Below are 16,105 nucleotides of genomic sequence, written 5' to 3' on the forward strand. Positions count from 1 at the left end.
GGTGGTTACGGGCAACCTGCAATGCTTACAGACAATCTGGGGTGGTTACAGGCAACGTTGGCTGGTTACGGGCAACCTGCAGTGCTTACAGACAATCTGAGGTGGATACGGGCAACGTGGGGTGGTTACGCGCAACCTGCAGTGCTTACTGACAATCTGGGGTGGTTACGGGCAACGTGGGGTGGTTACGGGCAATGTGGGGTGGTTACGGATAAACTGAAGTTCTTATAGGCAATCTGGGGTGGGTACCTGTAATCTGACATGGGCACCGCAATCTGGAGGGGGTCATTGGCAATTTGGGGTGGTCAGAGGCAAGGTGCGGTGGTCAGAGGCAAGGTGCGGTGGTCAGAGGCGACGTGCGGTGGTCAGAGGCGACGTGCGGTGGTCAGAGGCGACGTGCGGTGGTCAGAGGCGACGTGCGGTGGTCAGAGGCGACGTGCGGTGGTCAGAGGCGACGTGCGGTGGTCAGAGGCGACGTGCGGTGGTCAGAGGCGACGTGCGGTGGTCAGAGGCGACGTGCGGTGGTCAGAGGCGACGTGCGGTGGTCAGAGGCGACGTGCGGTGGTCAGAGGCGACGTGCGGTGGTCAGAGGCGACGTGCGGTGGTCAGAGGCATTGTGGCGTGGTCAGAGGCATCGTGGCGTGGTCAGAGGCATCGTGGCGTGGTCAGAGGCAACGCGCAGTGGTTACGTGCAATCTGGGGGGGTTACATGTAATCTGGCATGATTACGGGGAACCTGGGGGGGTTATGTGCAACCTGGAAGGGTTACAGACAATCTGGGATTGTTACTGATAAACTGAAGTGCTTATAGGTAATCTGGGGTGGGTACATGTAATTTGGGGTGGTTACGGGCAATCTGGAGGGGGTCACTGGCAATTTGCGGTGGTTACGGGCAACGTGCGGTGGTTACGGGCAACGTGTGGTGGTTACGGGCAACGTGCGGTGGTTACGGACAACGTGCGGTGGTTACGGGCAACGTGCGGTGGTTACGGGCAACGTGCGGTGGTTACGGGCAACGTGCGGTGGTTACGGGCAACGTGCGGTGGTTACGGGTAATCTGGGGAGGGGTTAGGGGTAATTTGGGAGTAAACTGCAATTATTACTATAATAAAAAGTGTGTGTTTTATTTTTTTGTATGTTTGTCACTTTTTGTACTTTACATATTCATTTTCACTGTATTACTATGATTACTGTGATATTTTCTATCTCAGTAATCATAGTTCAGTGACAGAGACCAAATTGGTCTCTGTCACTTTAAATTTTCAGAGTTGGCTGGTTGTGAAGCGCATGCGCACTTCATAACCAGCCAGGACGTCGAGGAGGAAGGAGCTCCGTCGATCCGGTGAGTATATGGGGAAGGGGGGGGTGACTGGGGGACGGGGGTGACAGGGGGGGTGGGGGGGCGACTTGGGGGGTGGGGGGACATCACTTTTTATCCCCTGTCACCAATCATTCATGGTGACAGGGGATAAAAAGTGCCGGGAGCACATGGCACAAGCGATCAGCGGTATATAGTATATACCGCTGATCGCTTGTACCGGGACCCCACAGGGGGGTCCCCGATGACTGCCCCATGCTCTCCGCTACCTCCGGTGGCGGAGAGCATGGGGCTTTCATTCATTTTAACCTTTTAATCGCTGTGAACCGACGTTAGTCGGTTCACAGCGATAGCGGCGGCCATCTTGGAAATGATGGCCGCCGGGGGAGGGGGGTTAGTTATCGGGGCACTAGGGGGGGCTGATCTGAGGTCTGGGGGATACTTATTTCATCTCCCCCCGCCGTAGATTCACGGCGGGGGGAGATGAAAGGTGGCGGCGGCACCGGTAATCTCCATTACCGACGGTCGCCGCTATAACGTTAATAGCGGCGATCGTCGGTAAGGGGGGGGGCCGGGACGGACCTCACACACTGCCCCAACCCCTCAGCTACCTCCGGTAGCCGGGGGGATGGGGTGGGGGCCGTCCCGGCCCCGCAGCCTTATTCTCTGCCATCGCCGTAAAAAGCTGATGGCAGCAGAATAAGGACCATTAGTGACCGCCGTAGAAAGCCGTATCGGCGGTCACTAAGGGGTTAAGCCAACCATACACATGAGAGTTTTTGGCCAAATGTTATCTCTCCTGCCATAAAGCTTTCTTGTTATATCAGCAGGGATCAGGGTAGGTGCTTGTGCCAGACACCTCTGGCAGCGGCTTATCTCCAGTGGGAGCTATGAATTGGCATTGTTGAAATACCAGCTCCTTTTCTCTAACATCAAATTTCAGAGTACTCTTGGGCTGCCCTCAAACACATTACTTTGTCTTCCAAACCCACCAACATTGGCAGATGTCTAATATACTTAGCCAGCTTTGAAGAGGAGAGAATTGCCATACTGAAATTGATCTCTGATTAACTTGCATCTTAACACTGCTTAATCAAAAATATATGTTATTTCTTAGGGGAGACAAGGGGTTAGGGCCCTATTCCACCGGACGATTATCGTTCAGATTATCGTTAAATCGTTCGAATCTAACCGATAATCGTTTGGTTGAAATGCAGTTAACGATTAATGACCGAACGAGAAATCGTTGATCGCTTTATAAGACCTGGACCTATTTTTATCGTTGCTCGTTCGCATTGAATAAGACGTCGTTCGCAGTAGATAGGAACGCAATAGCGAAGAAAAAACGATCGCAAATACGATCATAAGTAACGATTATCGTTCCATGAAATGAGTGAACGTTTTCAGGTCTTTCGCAATAGCGGTCGTTTGAGATTGTTAATCGTTAGGGTCCTTAGGGTCCTATTACATGGAGCGATTTTTAACGATTAACGACTAACAATAAACGATCACAAACGAGATTGTTTATCGTTAACCTGAAATCGTTCACCAAATTACACAGAACAATAATCACTAGTTACGATTGTTATTACGATCGTTTATTCCTTCTCATCCCAGCAAAACAATGGACAATGTGCAATTACACTGAACCATTAGTGAAAAAATGTGGAACTTGAGCGAACGAATGTGGAATTAGAGCAAACGTTTAGCGAACGATTAACAATAATTTTAGGTCCAGATCTAAATTAATGATCAACGACATACCAATGATTTTTCGATCGTTGCCTGCAATTACACAGAACGATTGTTGTTTAAATTCGAACGATTTAACGATTTTTCGCACGATAATCGTCCCCTGTAATAGGGCCTATAGCTAAGAATAAAAAAGAGTTAAGAAATAGAGTAATAGGGGTTGAAATCCATCATCCCCAATGCTTCTTTCCTTCAACATCATCTACCAGGGGAGATTCAGCAGATTGGCCAAAGTCCTGGCTATTTTACTCTGCGTATTGGCAACTTTAGAACAATACATGGTGGCAACTTTAGAACAATACATGGTGGCTATTATCATAGTACTGCAACTTACCAAAGTAACTGTCTGTTCTCAGCTGCTATTAGAGCTAAAAAAAATACATATATACGGGAAACAGATCACTGATCTCAGGGAGACCAGCCAAAAATAACACTGTTGACTGCCGGTTAAAGCACTCAATACAGTGAAAATCTAGGTGCATTGCTTCCAGGGAAATACGAATATGCAAAAAGAGAGCCCATGGAGCCTCATTTAAGATTCTCAAAACACAAGACTATCCAGATATCCCTTCGGGAAGGGCCCAGCCATGTGGTGGCTCCTGCAGGGAAACCACCATATTAAGTGGCCCTATAAGTCAATGTAATGACCTGGGAAAAACCAAGGCTGAGTATCCATCCACAGACAGCTGTGTTGCCCCTCATCAGTGTGGAGCAGGATTCTGGCTAAGTGGGAGCAATGCCTAGGAGAGCTATACAGGTAACAGATCACTGATCTCAGGGAGAATAGACAAAGAGAACACTGTCAGCTGGACCCTTCTTGGAGGAATATCTGGCTAGTCCTGTATTTTGAGACTTAAATGAGGCTCCACTAGCTCTTTTTTGCATACTACTCACCGCAGTGTGTAATTTTATCATTTTTTTTCCCTCTGACTTCCAGGGAATCACACAAAAATAACCTTAAATACTCACAACGTATTTATTGAGTGCACAGCCACGGATCTTACAAAGGTAATGAGAATAATAAAAGCGTCTGTTTCTGTGGTTATAACGTTTTATGTTGGTTGTGTTACTTATTAACTTTGTTTTGTTGCAGGCTAAAATAGTTTTGGATATGATCGTTACGATGTTCAGTGAATACTGCAGTGAACCATTCAAGTGAGTAAATTTAATATTGAAATATTAATGAAGGGGTTATCCACTTCAAACCTTCAGGTCTGTCAGGATTACATCCTAAGAAGGTGAAGTCACTATTTAAATGCAGGTGTTAGAGGTAAATGCATTGGCACCGGACAGTGGGAGACACAGCCACCACTAATTTATGAATAGGCAGCTATTTAAGATGATCTATAATATACATACCAGGCCAGTTTCCAGACATAGTCTGTTAAATGTCATTGTCTTATTACATCATAATCTGTGGTATAGTGTAATGATAAGACTAGTCTTTTGGGGTTGAAGCTATGCCAGAAAACGTACTGTGCTATCCAGGATCCCAGTGTGTGTTGACTATATTCTCTTTAGTCTCTTTCCACTTTCTGAAAATTGAAATCCTAATCTTAATCCCCCAAATCACACACAATTGATTAGTCAGTGGCTCTAAAGACCCTATTACACAAAGCAGTTTTCACTGGTCCCACAATATCAATACCACTAGAATACCACTGATTCCACATTGTCTTTAAGATCCCAGACCTTACTCCTTCCTGCCACCTTCACCTCAGAAACGTTGTTGTTTTTTTTTTTTTCTTTTTAGTGTGGAGGCTGCTGAGGTTATTTACCCAGATGGAAAAAGTTATTTTTACCCGGTAAGAAATATATTTTATTTTAAAAGGGTTGTTCCCACCTTCCCTTTATACCTTGCACATTGCTTGAAGATTACTTCACTTCCCTGTTTCCTTCGTGGGTGGGCTCCTTTACTGTGATTGATCCTCTTCACCAGCAGCACTAGGACTGGCATCAGTACTGCTGGCTTTCCCAAGTGCCTATGGTGCAGAGGTCTAGTATATCTCCTAAGCAGGGACAGGGATGGAAGGGGAAGCAAGTATACGTTACAGCCTTTAGCAGTTAAAGGACAACTCCCGCGGGACCCCCCCAAAAAAAAAAAAAACACAGACACACACAAACACCATACTCACCATCCCTCCGGTGACGATCGCCACTCCATTCGTCCGCCTCACCGTCACCGCCGTCCAGCGATGTCTCTGATTTCCGGGTCCTGGGGATGGAAAAGGCTGCCAGTGCGCTTGCGCATCGGCAGCCTTTTCATTGGCTGGAGCGCATTACATGGCTTCCAGCAACCTCAGCCAATCAGGGCTGACGAAGCTGGAAGCCATGTGATGCGCTCCAGCCAATGAAAAGGCTGCTGGTGCCCATGTGCACCAGCAGCCTTTTCCGTCCCATTCACTCTCTATAAAGACGCCGAGGAGGAAGAAGACCCGGACCGCCCCCCGGCTCTGACGTCGTCGTCACCAGATGCCGCCCGGGAGAAGAGGACCGTGACGATCGTACTAGGTAATGTATATATTCTTTAACTTCCGGGCGGGGGGGTCGGGGGTCCGAAAGTGGGGGAAGGGGGCCAGTCCGGGTATTTAACCACATTACAAAGTTATATAACTTTGTAATGTGTGTTAAATAAGCTAAAAAAAATTTTCGTGGGAGTTGTCCTTTAAGAGACCTGCTAAAACCTGTAACACTTTGCACAGGAGAATAAAATTATACATTATGGAAAAAGCTCAGACAGACATATAAAAGGTACCATGTGTCTCCTTGACCTATCTAGCAGTGTCAGCAGTTTGCCATGTGATTGCAGCTGTCAGTTTTCCTTTAGTTTAGTTAGTATTTTGATCAGTATTTTAAACCGGGAGCCAAAACCGGGAGTGTTCTCAAAACACAGAGAACGGTGCAAATCTTTCCATTATAGTTTTGCTAAAATACAGACCAATATACTACATGTAAACCCACCCCAAGGCAACATTCACATACACGTATCTTCAGTTCCCAGCAGGGAAAAGCAGCAGCAGCACTGTTCTTACAGTAACATCTTGTTGTTTGGGATACAGGAGCTGGCGTACAGGAAAGAGACTCTCGCTGCTGAGAAAATAAACAGTAAAATCGGCATCAGGTATGAAATGTGAGGAATAGTCATAATGCATTTGTTTGTAGTTACTGTATATTGTACATAGCTGTTAGTGTCTTCCATCTGATGTTCCTAGCTTCCAGACAGCTAATAATGTTTATTATCTATGCCAACAGCTCCCAAACTTCTCATTCACTTTAAAGGGGTAGTGCGGCGCTAAGAAATTATTCACAAAATAACACACATTACAAAGTTATACAACTTTGTAATGTATGTTATGTATGTGAATGGCCCCCTTCCCGTGTTCCCCGCCCCCCGCCCGTGTACACGGAAGTGTAGTGCAGTATACATACCTGATCCGTGTCGACCGACCCTGTCTGTAATCTTGTCAAAGACGTCATCTTTGGGAGGCCGGCCGACCCGCTCCTGCCGGCCCCCACTCTGCCGCATCGTAACTGTGCTCAGCTGCGATTGGCTGAGCATAACTGCCGGGGCTGTGATCGGGCGTGGGGGGGGGGGGGCTGTAAGCTGCGGCCGGCCAGCGGCGGCGCTGGGGTTAAAGGGGCTGGGTCCCATGCAGGCAGCGGATCCGCTGCGTGTATGGGACCCATTGAGCTTCACAGTACAGGATCTGCAGCTGATTTCACTGCAAACTCGCAGCATGAAAATCCGCTGCGTATCCTGTAGGTGTGAACGCACCCTTAGGGTATATTCACATCTCGTTATTCTCCACACGTCAGGCTACACGTCAGGAATCAGTGAAAAAAGGATGGGGACGTGCAGCTCGACGTGCGGCCGACGGCCACATTGACTTTAATGAGCAGGACAGAGTCATTATGTGACTATGTTCTGCTCATTTGCGGGACGTACACTGCTTTTGTGCAGGACTCAAAAATGTGGTCGACTACGCTTTTGAGTCCTGCACAAAAGCAGTGTACATCCCGCAAATGAGCAGAACACAGTCACATAATGACTCCGTCCTGCTCATTAAAGTCAATGTGGCCGTCATTTGGCCATTGTGCTGCACGTCCGCATCCTTGTTTTACTAAATTCCTGACGTGTAGCCCGACGTGTGGAGAAAAACGAGATGTGAACATACCCTTATTCACACATGAAAAGTTTCAGTTGCCATGAGATTTTGTCCTTTTCATTTGTTTTTTTTGTCCAGACTGTTGTTCTAAATGTAACATCCTCCATAGTAGGTATAAAGGGCGTGCACTTTAGCCACACATAGTACTTGTGCAATCTGTGAATAATCCAGGGCATTGGTCAATGAGATGGGGCAAGATGTGTGGAAATGATGTTTGTTCCAAGGTGACGTCTGTTCTCTATTTCTATCTCGCTGAATGGAGGCACGTTTCCTACATAAGCTGTGCACACTCAGCGTTACCTCTGTTATTCATAAAATGCCCATTTAATCCTTATAGTTAGAGTTGTGTGAATTAAAACCTTAAAAAATCTTGCTCAATATACAATCCACATGTTCTCCATAGCTGCTCCTTGATTGATAGCATAACTATTGTAAAAGATATTAAAGCCATGTCAATGAAAGCCAATAAAGAATCAATATATACAGTTATTTCGTGTAAAATCCACGACTTTCTATTTCTTCAGGGAGACCCCAGACAAGTTAGCTAAACTGCTGACACGGATGTGTCTGAAATCTCATGTGCTGGAAGATGGTGAGCAGCTAGAGATCGAGATCCCCCCTACACGAGCGGACATCATTCACGCCTGTGACATTGTAGAGGACGCAGCTGTCGCCTTTGGCTTCAATAATATCCAAATGACCATCCCTAAGACCTACACCATTGCCAACCAGGTGAGAGCCCCAGACTGTTTGCATCCAGAAATGCTTTTATCTGAATCTGTCAGCTCTCCAGACCTGTCAGGTTTATTAGATTTCCTGGAATACCCCTTTAAAGTGATTATGTAAAACTACTTGCCTACCTTGGACCCCCACATCCCCCTCTGTGACTACAGGCAAATGCACATACCTTGAATTGTAAAGTGACAGTAGATTTTGTACCTACAGTATTTCCTTACTTAGATTTACACTGAGAAGGCTTTTAGTATCTTTTTTTTTGTCTTTATCTCTAGTTCCCTCTAAATAAGCTGACAGAACTGCTGCGTCAGGACTTGGCGGCTGCTGGCTTTACTGAAGCTCTGACATTCGCCTTGGTAAGCAATTGTAGAGTTGTCAGCCTTATTAGCAGCAAAACTTCACCTGCCCAAATGTCTTGTTTATCTCTATAGAATAACTCTGTAACTCTGTCTGACATAATCCTATTCTGTTTGTAACCACAGTGTTCAGTCGATGATATTGCAGATAAATTGGGTATTCCTGTCTCTGCCACCAATGCAGCACACATTGCAAACCCCAAGACTGCAGAGTTCCAGGTCAGTTATGGAAGCAATAGAGCAGGTTGCTGTGTTTCTTATAACGTTTAGCTGCTGCATATCTTATGGAGACCCTGAGCTTTGAATTTAAAAGTGTAAATATTGATTCCTACAAGGTTTTTGAAAGTTTCTCCCAGACCGGCTTCTTCCTTTAAAAGGAAGTGGGTGATTGACCATGACCAGTTGTGCCTGTCTGGTGCATCTGTTTGAAGGCATCAGGATAATGCATGGTGGATCTCGGGCTGATTTTACACTGCATTGTGCAGTATACACATGACGGTAACATTGGGTAGCTTGTCATGGGAGTAGAACCCGCAGCTGCACTGTGCCCTGCTGGCTTTGAGTGACATATCTATCTCTGTGTGTATACAAAGAGAAGGTCTCACTGAAGGCTAGTGGGGTGGAGAGCAGCCACTGAGGACCTTCCTGTTGAATAGTTGCTCTGATCCCAATGCACAGCTTGTTAGGGATCCGGTTGGGCACAGAACAGTGCCCGGTCAGCCATATCATACTTCAGCTACTGGTTGGGCAAGCAGACAATATCTCATGCTGAGGTAAAACTGTATAAAATGAATACAATTTATTTTTTCAAATCAACTGGTGCAAGAAGGATTGTACAGATCTGTAAAATACTTCTATTAAAAAAAAAAGAAGTAAATCTTAAGCCAAGTTGTGTTTTCTTTCCAGTCTGACACAGTGCCCTCTGCTGCCACCTCTGTCCATGTCAGGAACTGTCCAGAGCAGTAGCAAATCCCCATAGAAAACCTGTTTTGCACTGGGCAGTTTCTAATACCCACAGAGATTGCAGCAGAGAGCACAATGTCAGACTAGAAACAATACTCCTCTTCCTGTAGGACATACAGCAGCTGATAAGTACTGGAAGGCTGTTTTTTTTTTTTTTTTTGTTTTGTTTTTTTTAAACAGAAATAATTTAAGAATCTGTATCTTTCTAATATCTGTTAATTTGTATATCCCTTTAAGAATAACTATAGCAAAATTATACAAGTTGATTAAATAACAAGCTTCTATTTCATCACTGGCTCTGGAGTCAGAGACTTGGCAAAAGATCCTGTGCCTCACCCAGTAATGTCTGTCGTGCAGCCGTCCATTACTGAGAGTATTTAATCTAAGGATATTAAACACTTTTCTCTCGCTTCTGTTTGATGTTCTTAGCAAAGTAAATGAATGACGTGAGATTAATCTCCTATCAGCCGTCTTGGTTATCACACCCTCAATTGATTTGCTTTGTGTCCTGTAGACTTGTGGCTCTTAACTCTTTTGATCACATATAATATAATGCACGTGCGCTGCAATAGTTTAGTGCTGTAAAAGAATTGTCATTTTACCAAGTACAGGACATTAGGCCATTAGGACATTTTGATTAGGAAATTCTACAACGTTTACAGTACAGTATATGTGGGTGGTGTATTCAGAACCTGATTGGCTGGGATTTCGGGGCACACCCTTTCCATTGCTGATTTTCACAATGGGTTTAACTCTTTGTAATGCAGAGGGTGAAATCTGAAAATCCACAGAAGAATGCAGTCTGTGCTGTGGGTTAATGGCAGAATTCACAGAGCAATATACATTATCTGCTACACCTGAACCCTGACAAGTCTGCCTCCACCTGGTCACCAACGTGCTTACAGGCTTTAAGGTTTCATCATCCCTATCTCCATATTACTCCTAGAGTCACATCTCTGACGTTACATTACTCATATAGAACACACTGAAGCACCAGCTCTACAAGGGATTACTGGGAATACATTTAATATTGTATTCTTTTCTTAAAACGGAAACAAAATAAGTTAAAATCTGCTGTTATTTAACCCCTTCCTGTCATTTGATGTACTATTATGTCATGAGGTGGTGAAAGGAAGCAGTGGGTTAAGCAGTTTAGTCTGCCTTATAAACAATTGATACTGGCTGTGTATTACAGCTGATACTATGGAGATCTGAGATAATTCTGAACCCTACCATTTACCCTCTAAATGTCATAGTCAATAGTAACTGCAGCATCTAGGTGGTTACAATGAGTGGTGGCCTCTTCTGTCATTCAGTCGTTGGTTACTAAGTGGTTAAAGAGGATTCACCACCAGGTACATCCTCTTTAAGCTGTACCCACGAATCGAACGGCGCCGTCACGGGGAAGCCAGTGCCGCGGTCCGTTTTTCGGACCGCAGCCCGGTTCCCGTGCACGGCACCGTTCTATTCACCGGAACCGGCCGGTGCTCAAGCACTAGAGGTAGGCCGGCCCGCCCCCAGTGGGAGGGAATTCCCTCCCCTGTATGACGCGGCTCTATTCATTCTAAGGGAGCCGCGTCATACAGGGGAGGGATTTCCTTCCCACTGGGGGCAGCCCAGCCGGCTCCAGTGCTTGAGCACTGGCCAGTTCCGGTGCAAAGTACAGCGCCGTGCACGGGAACCGGGCAGCAGTCCGAAAAACGGACTGCGGCATCGGCTTCCCCTTGACATCGCCGTTCGATCTGTGGGTTCAGCTTAAAGAGGATGTACCTGGTGGTACATTCTCTTTAAGATCACGGCTCTGGTCTAGTGAAGGCCCCTAGGCCTGCCATCTTAATACCACTTGTACTAGGAAACCTGTCCAGACACTGCAATACAGTAGTATGGGGGTAAAAAAATTACCTAATGTTGCCTTTAGAAATGTCCAAACTATTAAAATTATTCAGCACAGTGGACACAGTAAAAGAAAAATTACTCAATGCCAGAATTGCAGGTTTGTTTTTTTGTGGTCATTTTACCTGCCAAAAAATAGAATAAGAAGCAATCATTTGCCTCTACATTGAATTAATAAACTACTGCTCACCTCATATGACAGAAGCCCGCACACATCTCTAGATGGAAAGATTGGGGCTTTTATGATGAGAAAACCTAATTTTTCACTGTACTCCTTCTCGTCAGTTGTACATCCTATAAATGGCTCTATGCGCTTGTTATACACTCTGGCTGGGAATTCAGCCAACTTTATATTCCTTCCTCTATGCAGGCAGCAAGAGTGAGATTATAGTCAAGAAAGTGTAGTGGGATGAAGATATTGTTGGCTGAATTTCCAGCTAGAGTGTACAGCAGAAGGGGAAGTCTGTTACAGAATGTACACTTGTTAGTCAGAACAGACAGTTGGCGTTAGAGGCAGAATTAAAGCCAGAAACACCATAGAAAAGTAGTGAAATAAGTTAAAGTATACAACGTTACTTTCAATTTAGAAATACTATTGAAATGTTTTCACACTGACATGTCAAAGTATTGACCAGTCAGGCTTTGGGTGTTCAGTTCAGTTGTTAGATGAAGCATGATGCTATATAGGTCTCACCTTCGTCATCTTTTCTCTGTCAGGTGGCTCGTACGACCTTGTTGCCCGGTTTGCTGAAGACTATTGCAGCCAATCGTAAGATGCCTCTACCTCTAAAACTGTTTGAAATCTCTGATGTGGTGACAAAGGACAACACTAAAGGTAAATGTGGTATTCATTTGCAGGCTGATTATTGTTTCCAGAACATCTACAAGTATCAGGTAGCTTGGGCCAGGTATCATAGAGTATCCAAGCTAGGCATCCCCCAGTGGATTCTTTAAGCTGAGTGTACCATAAATCATGTAGCCATCAGGAGTTCTGCTAGATGATATCCTTCCATGCAGGTTTGGATGAAAGGATTAATGAGAACAGCTGCCTGCAAGTGAATATCCCCGCTCCATCCTGACTGTGTAGGCTGCATAGAGAAGCGTACAGATGGAGTTCATGTCTGTTTTTTTGTTTAGTTTTTTTGCTGTGTTTTCGGATGACTGCATCGATTTTAGTTGCCTGTGTCTGTTATCAGCCTGGTGTTAACTCTACCTGATGTGCCATAGGAGTGCAGTGTGGAAACATTACCTTCACCATCCCTGACCTGAGGAATGTCTAGTACGTATAATTGGTAACTACATCTAGCTAGGATACGCCATTGCTCCATAAGCAATGTGGTATAAGAGATGCTGGATATAACAAGAAGTTCCTTCTTAGGCTGAGTTGGGCTTATTCCTTAGCGATATCACATCTAATGGCAGGAGCCCTTTTAATATTTATTTTTAATAGTAATAATTATCGTTCCTTTATTAAATCCTGAATCATTGTGTTTTTTATTATATCACTATTGTCTTTTGTTTTTTTTTCTTATACTGCTATACCTCTGTTGGCTGATAGGTGGCAGCACTCTCTAATTCATTGATGCGTACATCAGTACATAATATTACCACGAGTTACTACTAGTGCTTTATTTTAATCGGCTTTTTCATTTTATGTGATGGTTTTTTTTGTAGGTTTTTTTTTCTTTTACACAGCATTTTTTTTTTTTTCATATTTGTTGAAAAGCAATGATTTTTTTTCTTTCCCTTTAAAATCTATGCCTTGGTGCAATGTAGGAATAGCTTACCACTGTTCACCAGCAGGGGGCAGGAGAATATAAGTAATAATGGTAGTAACTTTATGTATCACCAGCATATTCCACAGCAGTGTACAGAGATTGTAATCGCTCACAATATGCATTCCACATTAACTGATCACTGTGTCTGTACCGCTGTCCCATCAATGAACATGCACTCTATTCTCTTATATAGTGTGCACGGATTTATGTGAAACAGGTCAGGGGAATAACATGACAAGTGGCAGAAGGGGCTTATTGCATTTATAAAAATAAGAGAACAGCCGACAAAGGGACTTGACAAATTTACTTTTATACTACAGCAGAGGGCTTAACCGGCCTCAAGATAGTGGTCAAAAGCAGTAAGGACTTGCAGAGAGAATAGTAGCCAAAAGTGGCTTCACACGTGATGACTGAGAGCCAGGCCTAAACCAGACCAGGATTATGCTGATTCTGAGCAAACTCTGCAGAAGGTTCTCCATGCCCTCAGTATTTGTACTTAAAGCATTAGGCTGTGTTCACACAGAGCTGTGCGCAGCACCAGACTTATCAGTGGACAGACACCAATGCTGGACACTGACTTTGTATGGGATACATGTGTTTTTTGTTTTGGTGCACATTGATATTAGAAAAGGAATGCCACTACATGTTCTATCCATCCAATCTGACAATACTTGTGAAAGAGACCACACTCCTCTGATGCTAGTGTGAACACAAGTTAAAGATACATTAGTCCCATTTCATAAAGTTATCCCTTTTCTACAAGATATGGAATTCCTACTAATCCCAAGAACTGGGAGTGAATTTGCCCAGAATGAACGGATAACATGGGGATCTTTATTCATTCAGCATAGGGCTTGGGAAGATGTTTTGGAGTCACAGAGAAGATAATGAGTGGTGTCTTCTGGTGCATGAACGTCTTATGTATTTCAAGATTTAATTAAAACGCACTCGGTATACTATTGGCACTCTCCTTCTTAAGTTTTGCAAAATCTAGACACAACACTATGAAGCGCTTGATGCAATGGTCAATGCTGCTCATTAAGTATCACCAGCAGTAGACATCCATGGTGTATGCATATGGGGTGTGAATAACCGGGAGCAGGTAAGTGTAGAAGAAAAATTCCTCCTTGGCACACATGCAGATGACTGACTATTGGAAGCTGCACCAGAGTGACATGCAGAATCCAGGCCACCACAAACTCATGTACTGATAATGGGGAATCGCCAACAATGCGTTTTGTTTTTTTTCGTTATCAAAACGAGTCGTCTTTAGACATAACAATGATTCAAACATATGACCTATCAGCCCTTCATTGACCTTTATGACATTTTACATTGCATGGATGGGCATATACTGTATTCCTAGCTGAGAACTTTGTCTGTTTTGGAACGCCCACTTATCAGAAGAATATGAAAGCTCCCATAAGATAGAGCACCCTCTAAGTAGTGCAAGCTATTCAGTGCTCTCACTGCGACTATGGGTATGTGTAGGGCAGCATCATCAGATAATAGAAGAAAGGATCCAGTACGGAGCAAAGTGACGTACTTCAGGTGCTCGTGGCACCCTTCCACATACCAAGTGAGGGTGCTATGAGGGCCTGAAACACTACTTTGCTCCATTGTCCTGTGTGTATGAGCACTTTTATCTGGAGGAATAAAGTGTATGAAGTTTTATATTTTCTGCACTTTCTTCTATTGTCTGAATCCTCAGACCACATTCAGGCATGTATATATCCTGGTGTTTGGGGCCATGCTGAATGGTGTCACGGGTTGTATGTGTTCGCCACCACTGTTGGTAGATGCCATATTATAATGTTGTGACATATCACCATGGCTCACATTGTTTTTATACAGGGAAGGCATTCTAGGACTTGTAGTTATAGGCAGCCAACATCTGCAGCAACTTATAGTGCTCAGAGAGAGGAGCATTTCCTTAGCAACAGCAGAAAGGAAGCCCGATATTAATAAGCTGAAGGTTAATCTTCTGTGTAATACGTGAATCACGTCAGCATCATCGGTACAATCCTTTCAATACATGTGTTTCCAGGAAACCTATGAGGGATGTCCTTCTGGTGGAGAGCTGAATCATACAGCAGCGATGTGTTTGTAAAGGATTATTTTTCCTTTTATCTTTTGTTACACTTGGACGAGTGGCAGTCACACAATCTTCTGATCACTTACGGGTCGCCCTGAATACATCCACTATAGCAAGTTCTCATAACAAGTCATAATCGGCTGGTAAATAACTACAAAGAGGGAACGCAATGGTAATAGGCCCTAACCTCAAAAAGGACAAAGATCTGATGTGTGCTGACATGTGGTTAAAGAGAGAAAAAATGGCCTCTATGTATAATGTACGATGAACTGAAAAGTCTGGTTGGGATTAGGGGTTGGGCTTTACTTTGACGTTTTAATATAGTTTGTAACACTGAAAAAAGACATACGTCCATCCAGTTCAGCCTGTTCTCCTGTAGTGTTGCTCTCTCAGATAAACCCCATGAGGTAAAAGCCAGCCTCCTTTCTTAAGAACCTGTTATATGGAGAGATCAGCCGAAAAATAATCTTTAGCTGGTCGTTGCCTTTCAACATGTCGACCAATCATTGGCCGCTGATCGCTATTATACGTAACAATGTGCAGATGACAGCTGATGTAAAAAATATTAAACTTTATTTATACCTGTCCATGCTCCCTGGTGTTCTTCTAGCTTCTTTTAGCTTCAGCCGCCGCTGGAACTTCTGAGTGGGTCTCTGAATTGACAGGCTGCTCTGCTGTCCTGTCTCGGCCAGTGATTGGCCTGTCACTTCATAGACTGGCTCAGAAGTTCCAGCCGGGAGTAGACAGAAGCGAGAAGAACACAGGGAAGCGTGGACAGGTATGTATAAGGTTTATTATTTTACACTTAGGGCAAGGGCTGCACATTTTATCGAGCTGTGTAATAGGATCAGTAAGTACAGTAAGTGCTCGATCAGCACTTGCTTACATTAGTGATCAGGCCGTGGAGTGTGACCTTTACTCCAGATTTGACAATCAGTAAAAATCCCTTGATCACTGACCCCTCTCCACAATGTAGTAACTATAATATTACATTTAAGAAAGAATCCAGGCTTTTGAACTTTCTCCATACTGTCACTGCTCTTACTGTA

At 44.4% G+C, this 16,105-nt stretch overlaps 1 protein-coding gene across 1 annotated transcript in view; it reads left to right on the plus strand.

Annotated features, from left to right (window-relative positions):
- The window catches only part of FARSB (phenylalanyl-tRNA synthetase subunit beta), a 44,353-nt gene that overhangs the window by 14,683 nt on the left and 13,565 nt on the right, over positions 1-16,105 (plus strand). The window contains exons 8-15 of the mRNA XM_069975354.1: positions 4,008-4,078; positions 4,164-4,225; positions 4,824-4,875; positions 6,130-6,191; positions 7,761-7,968; positions 8,247-8,327; positions 8,454-8,546; positions 11,901-12,018. Of these exons, the coding sequence (XP_069831455.1) occupies positions 4,008-4,078; positions 4,164-4,225; positions 4,824-4,875; positions 6,130-6,191; positions 7,761-7,968; positions 8,247-8,327; positions 8,454-8,546; positions 11,901-12,018 (747 nt within the window). The remainder of the gene's footprint in view (positions 1-4,007; positions 4,079-4,163; positions 4,226-4,823; positions 4,876-6,129; positions 6,192-7,760; positions 7,969-8,246; positions 8,328-8,453; positions 8,547-11,900; positions 12,019-16,105) is intronic.

This window comes from Dendropsophus ebraccatus, chromosome 6 (assembly GCF_027789765.1).
Source record: "Dendropsophus ebraccatus isolate aDenEbr1 chromosome 6, aDenEbr1.pat, whole genome shotgun sequence".
Taxonomy (NCBI): Eukaryota; Metazoa; Chordata; class Amphibia; order Anura; family Hylidae; genus Dendropsophus; species Dendropsophus ebraccatus.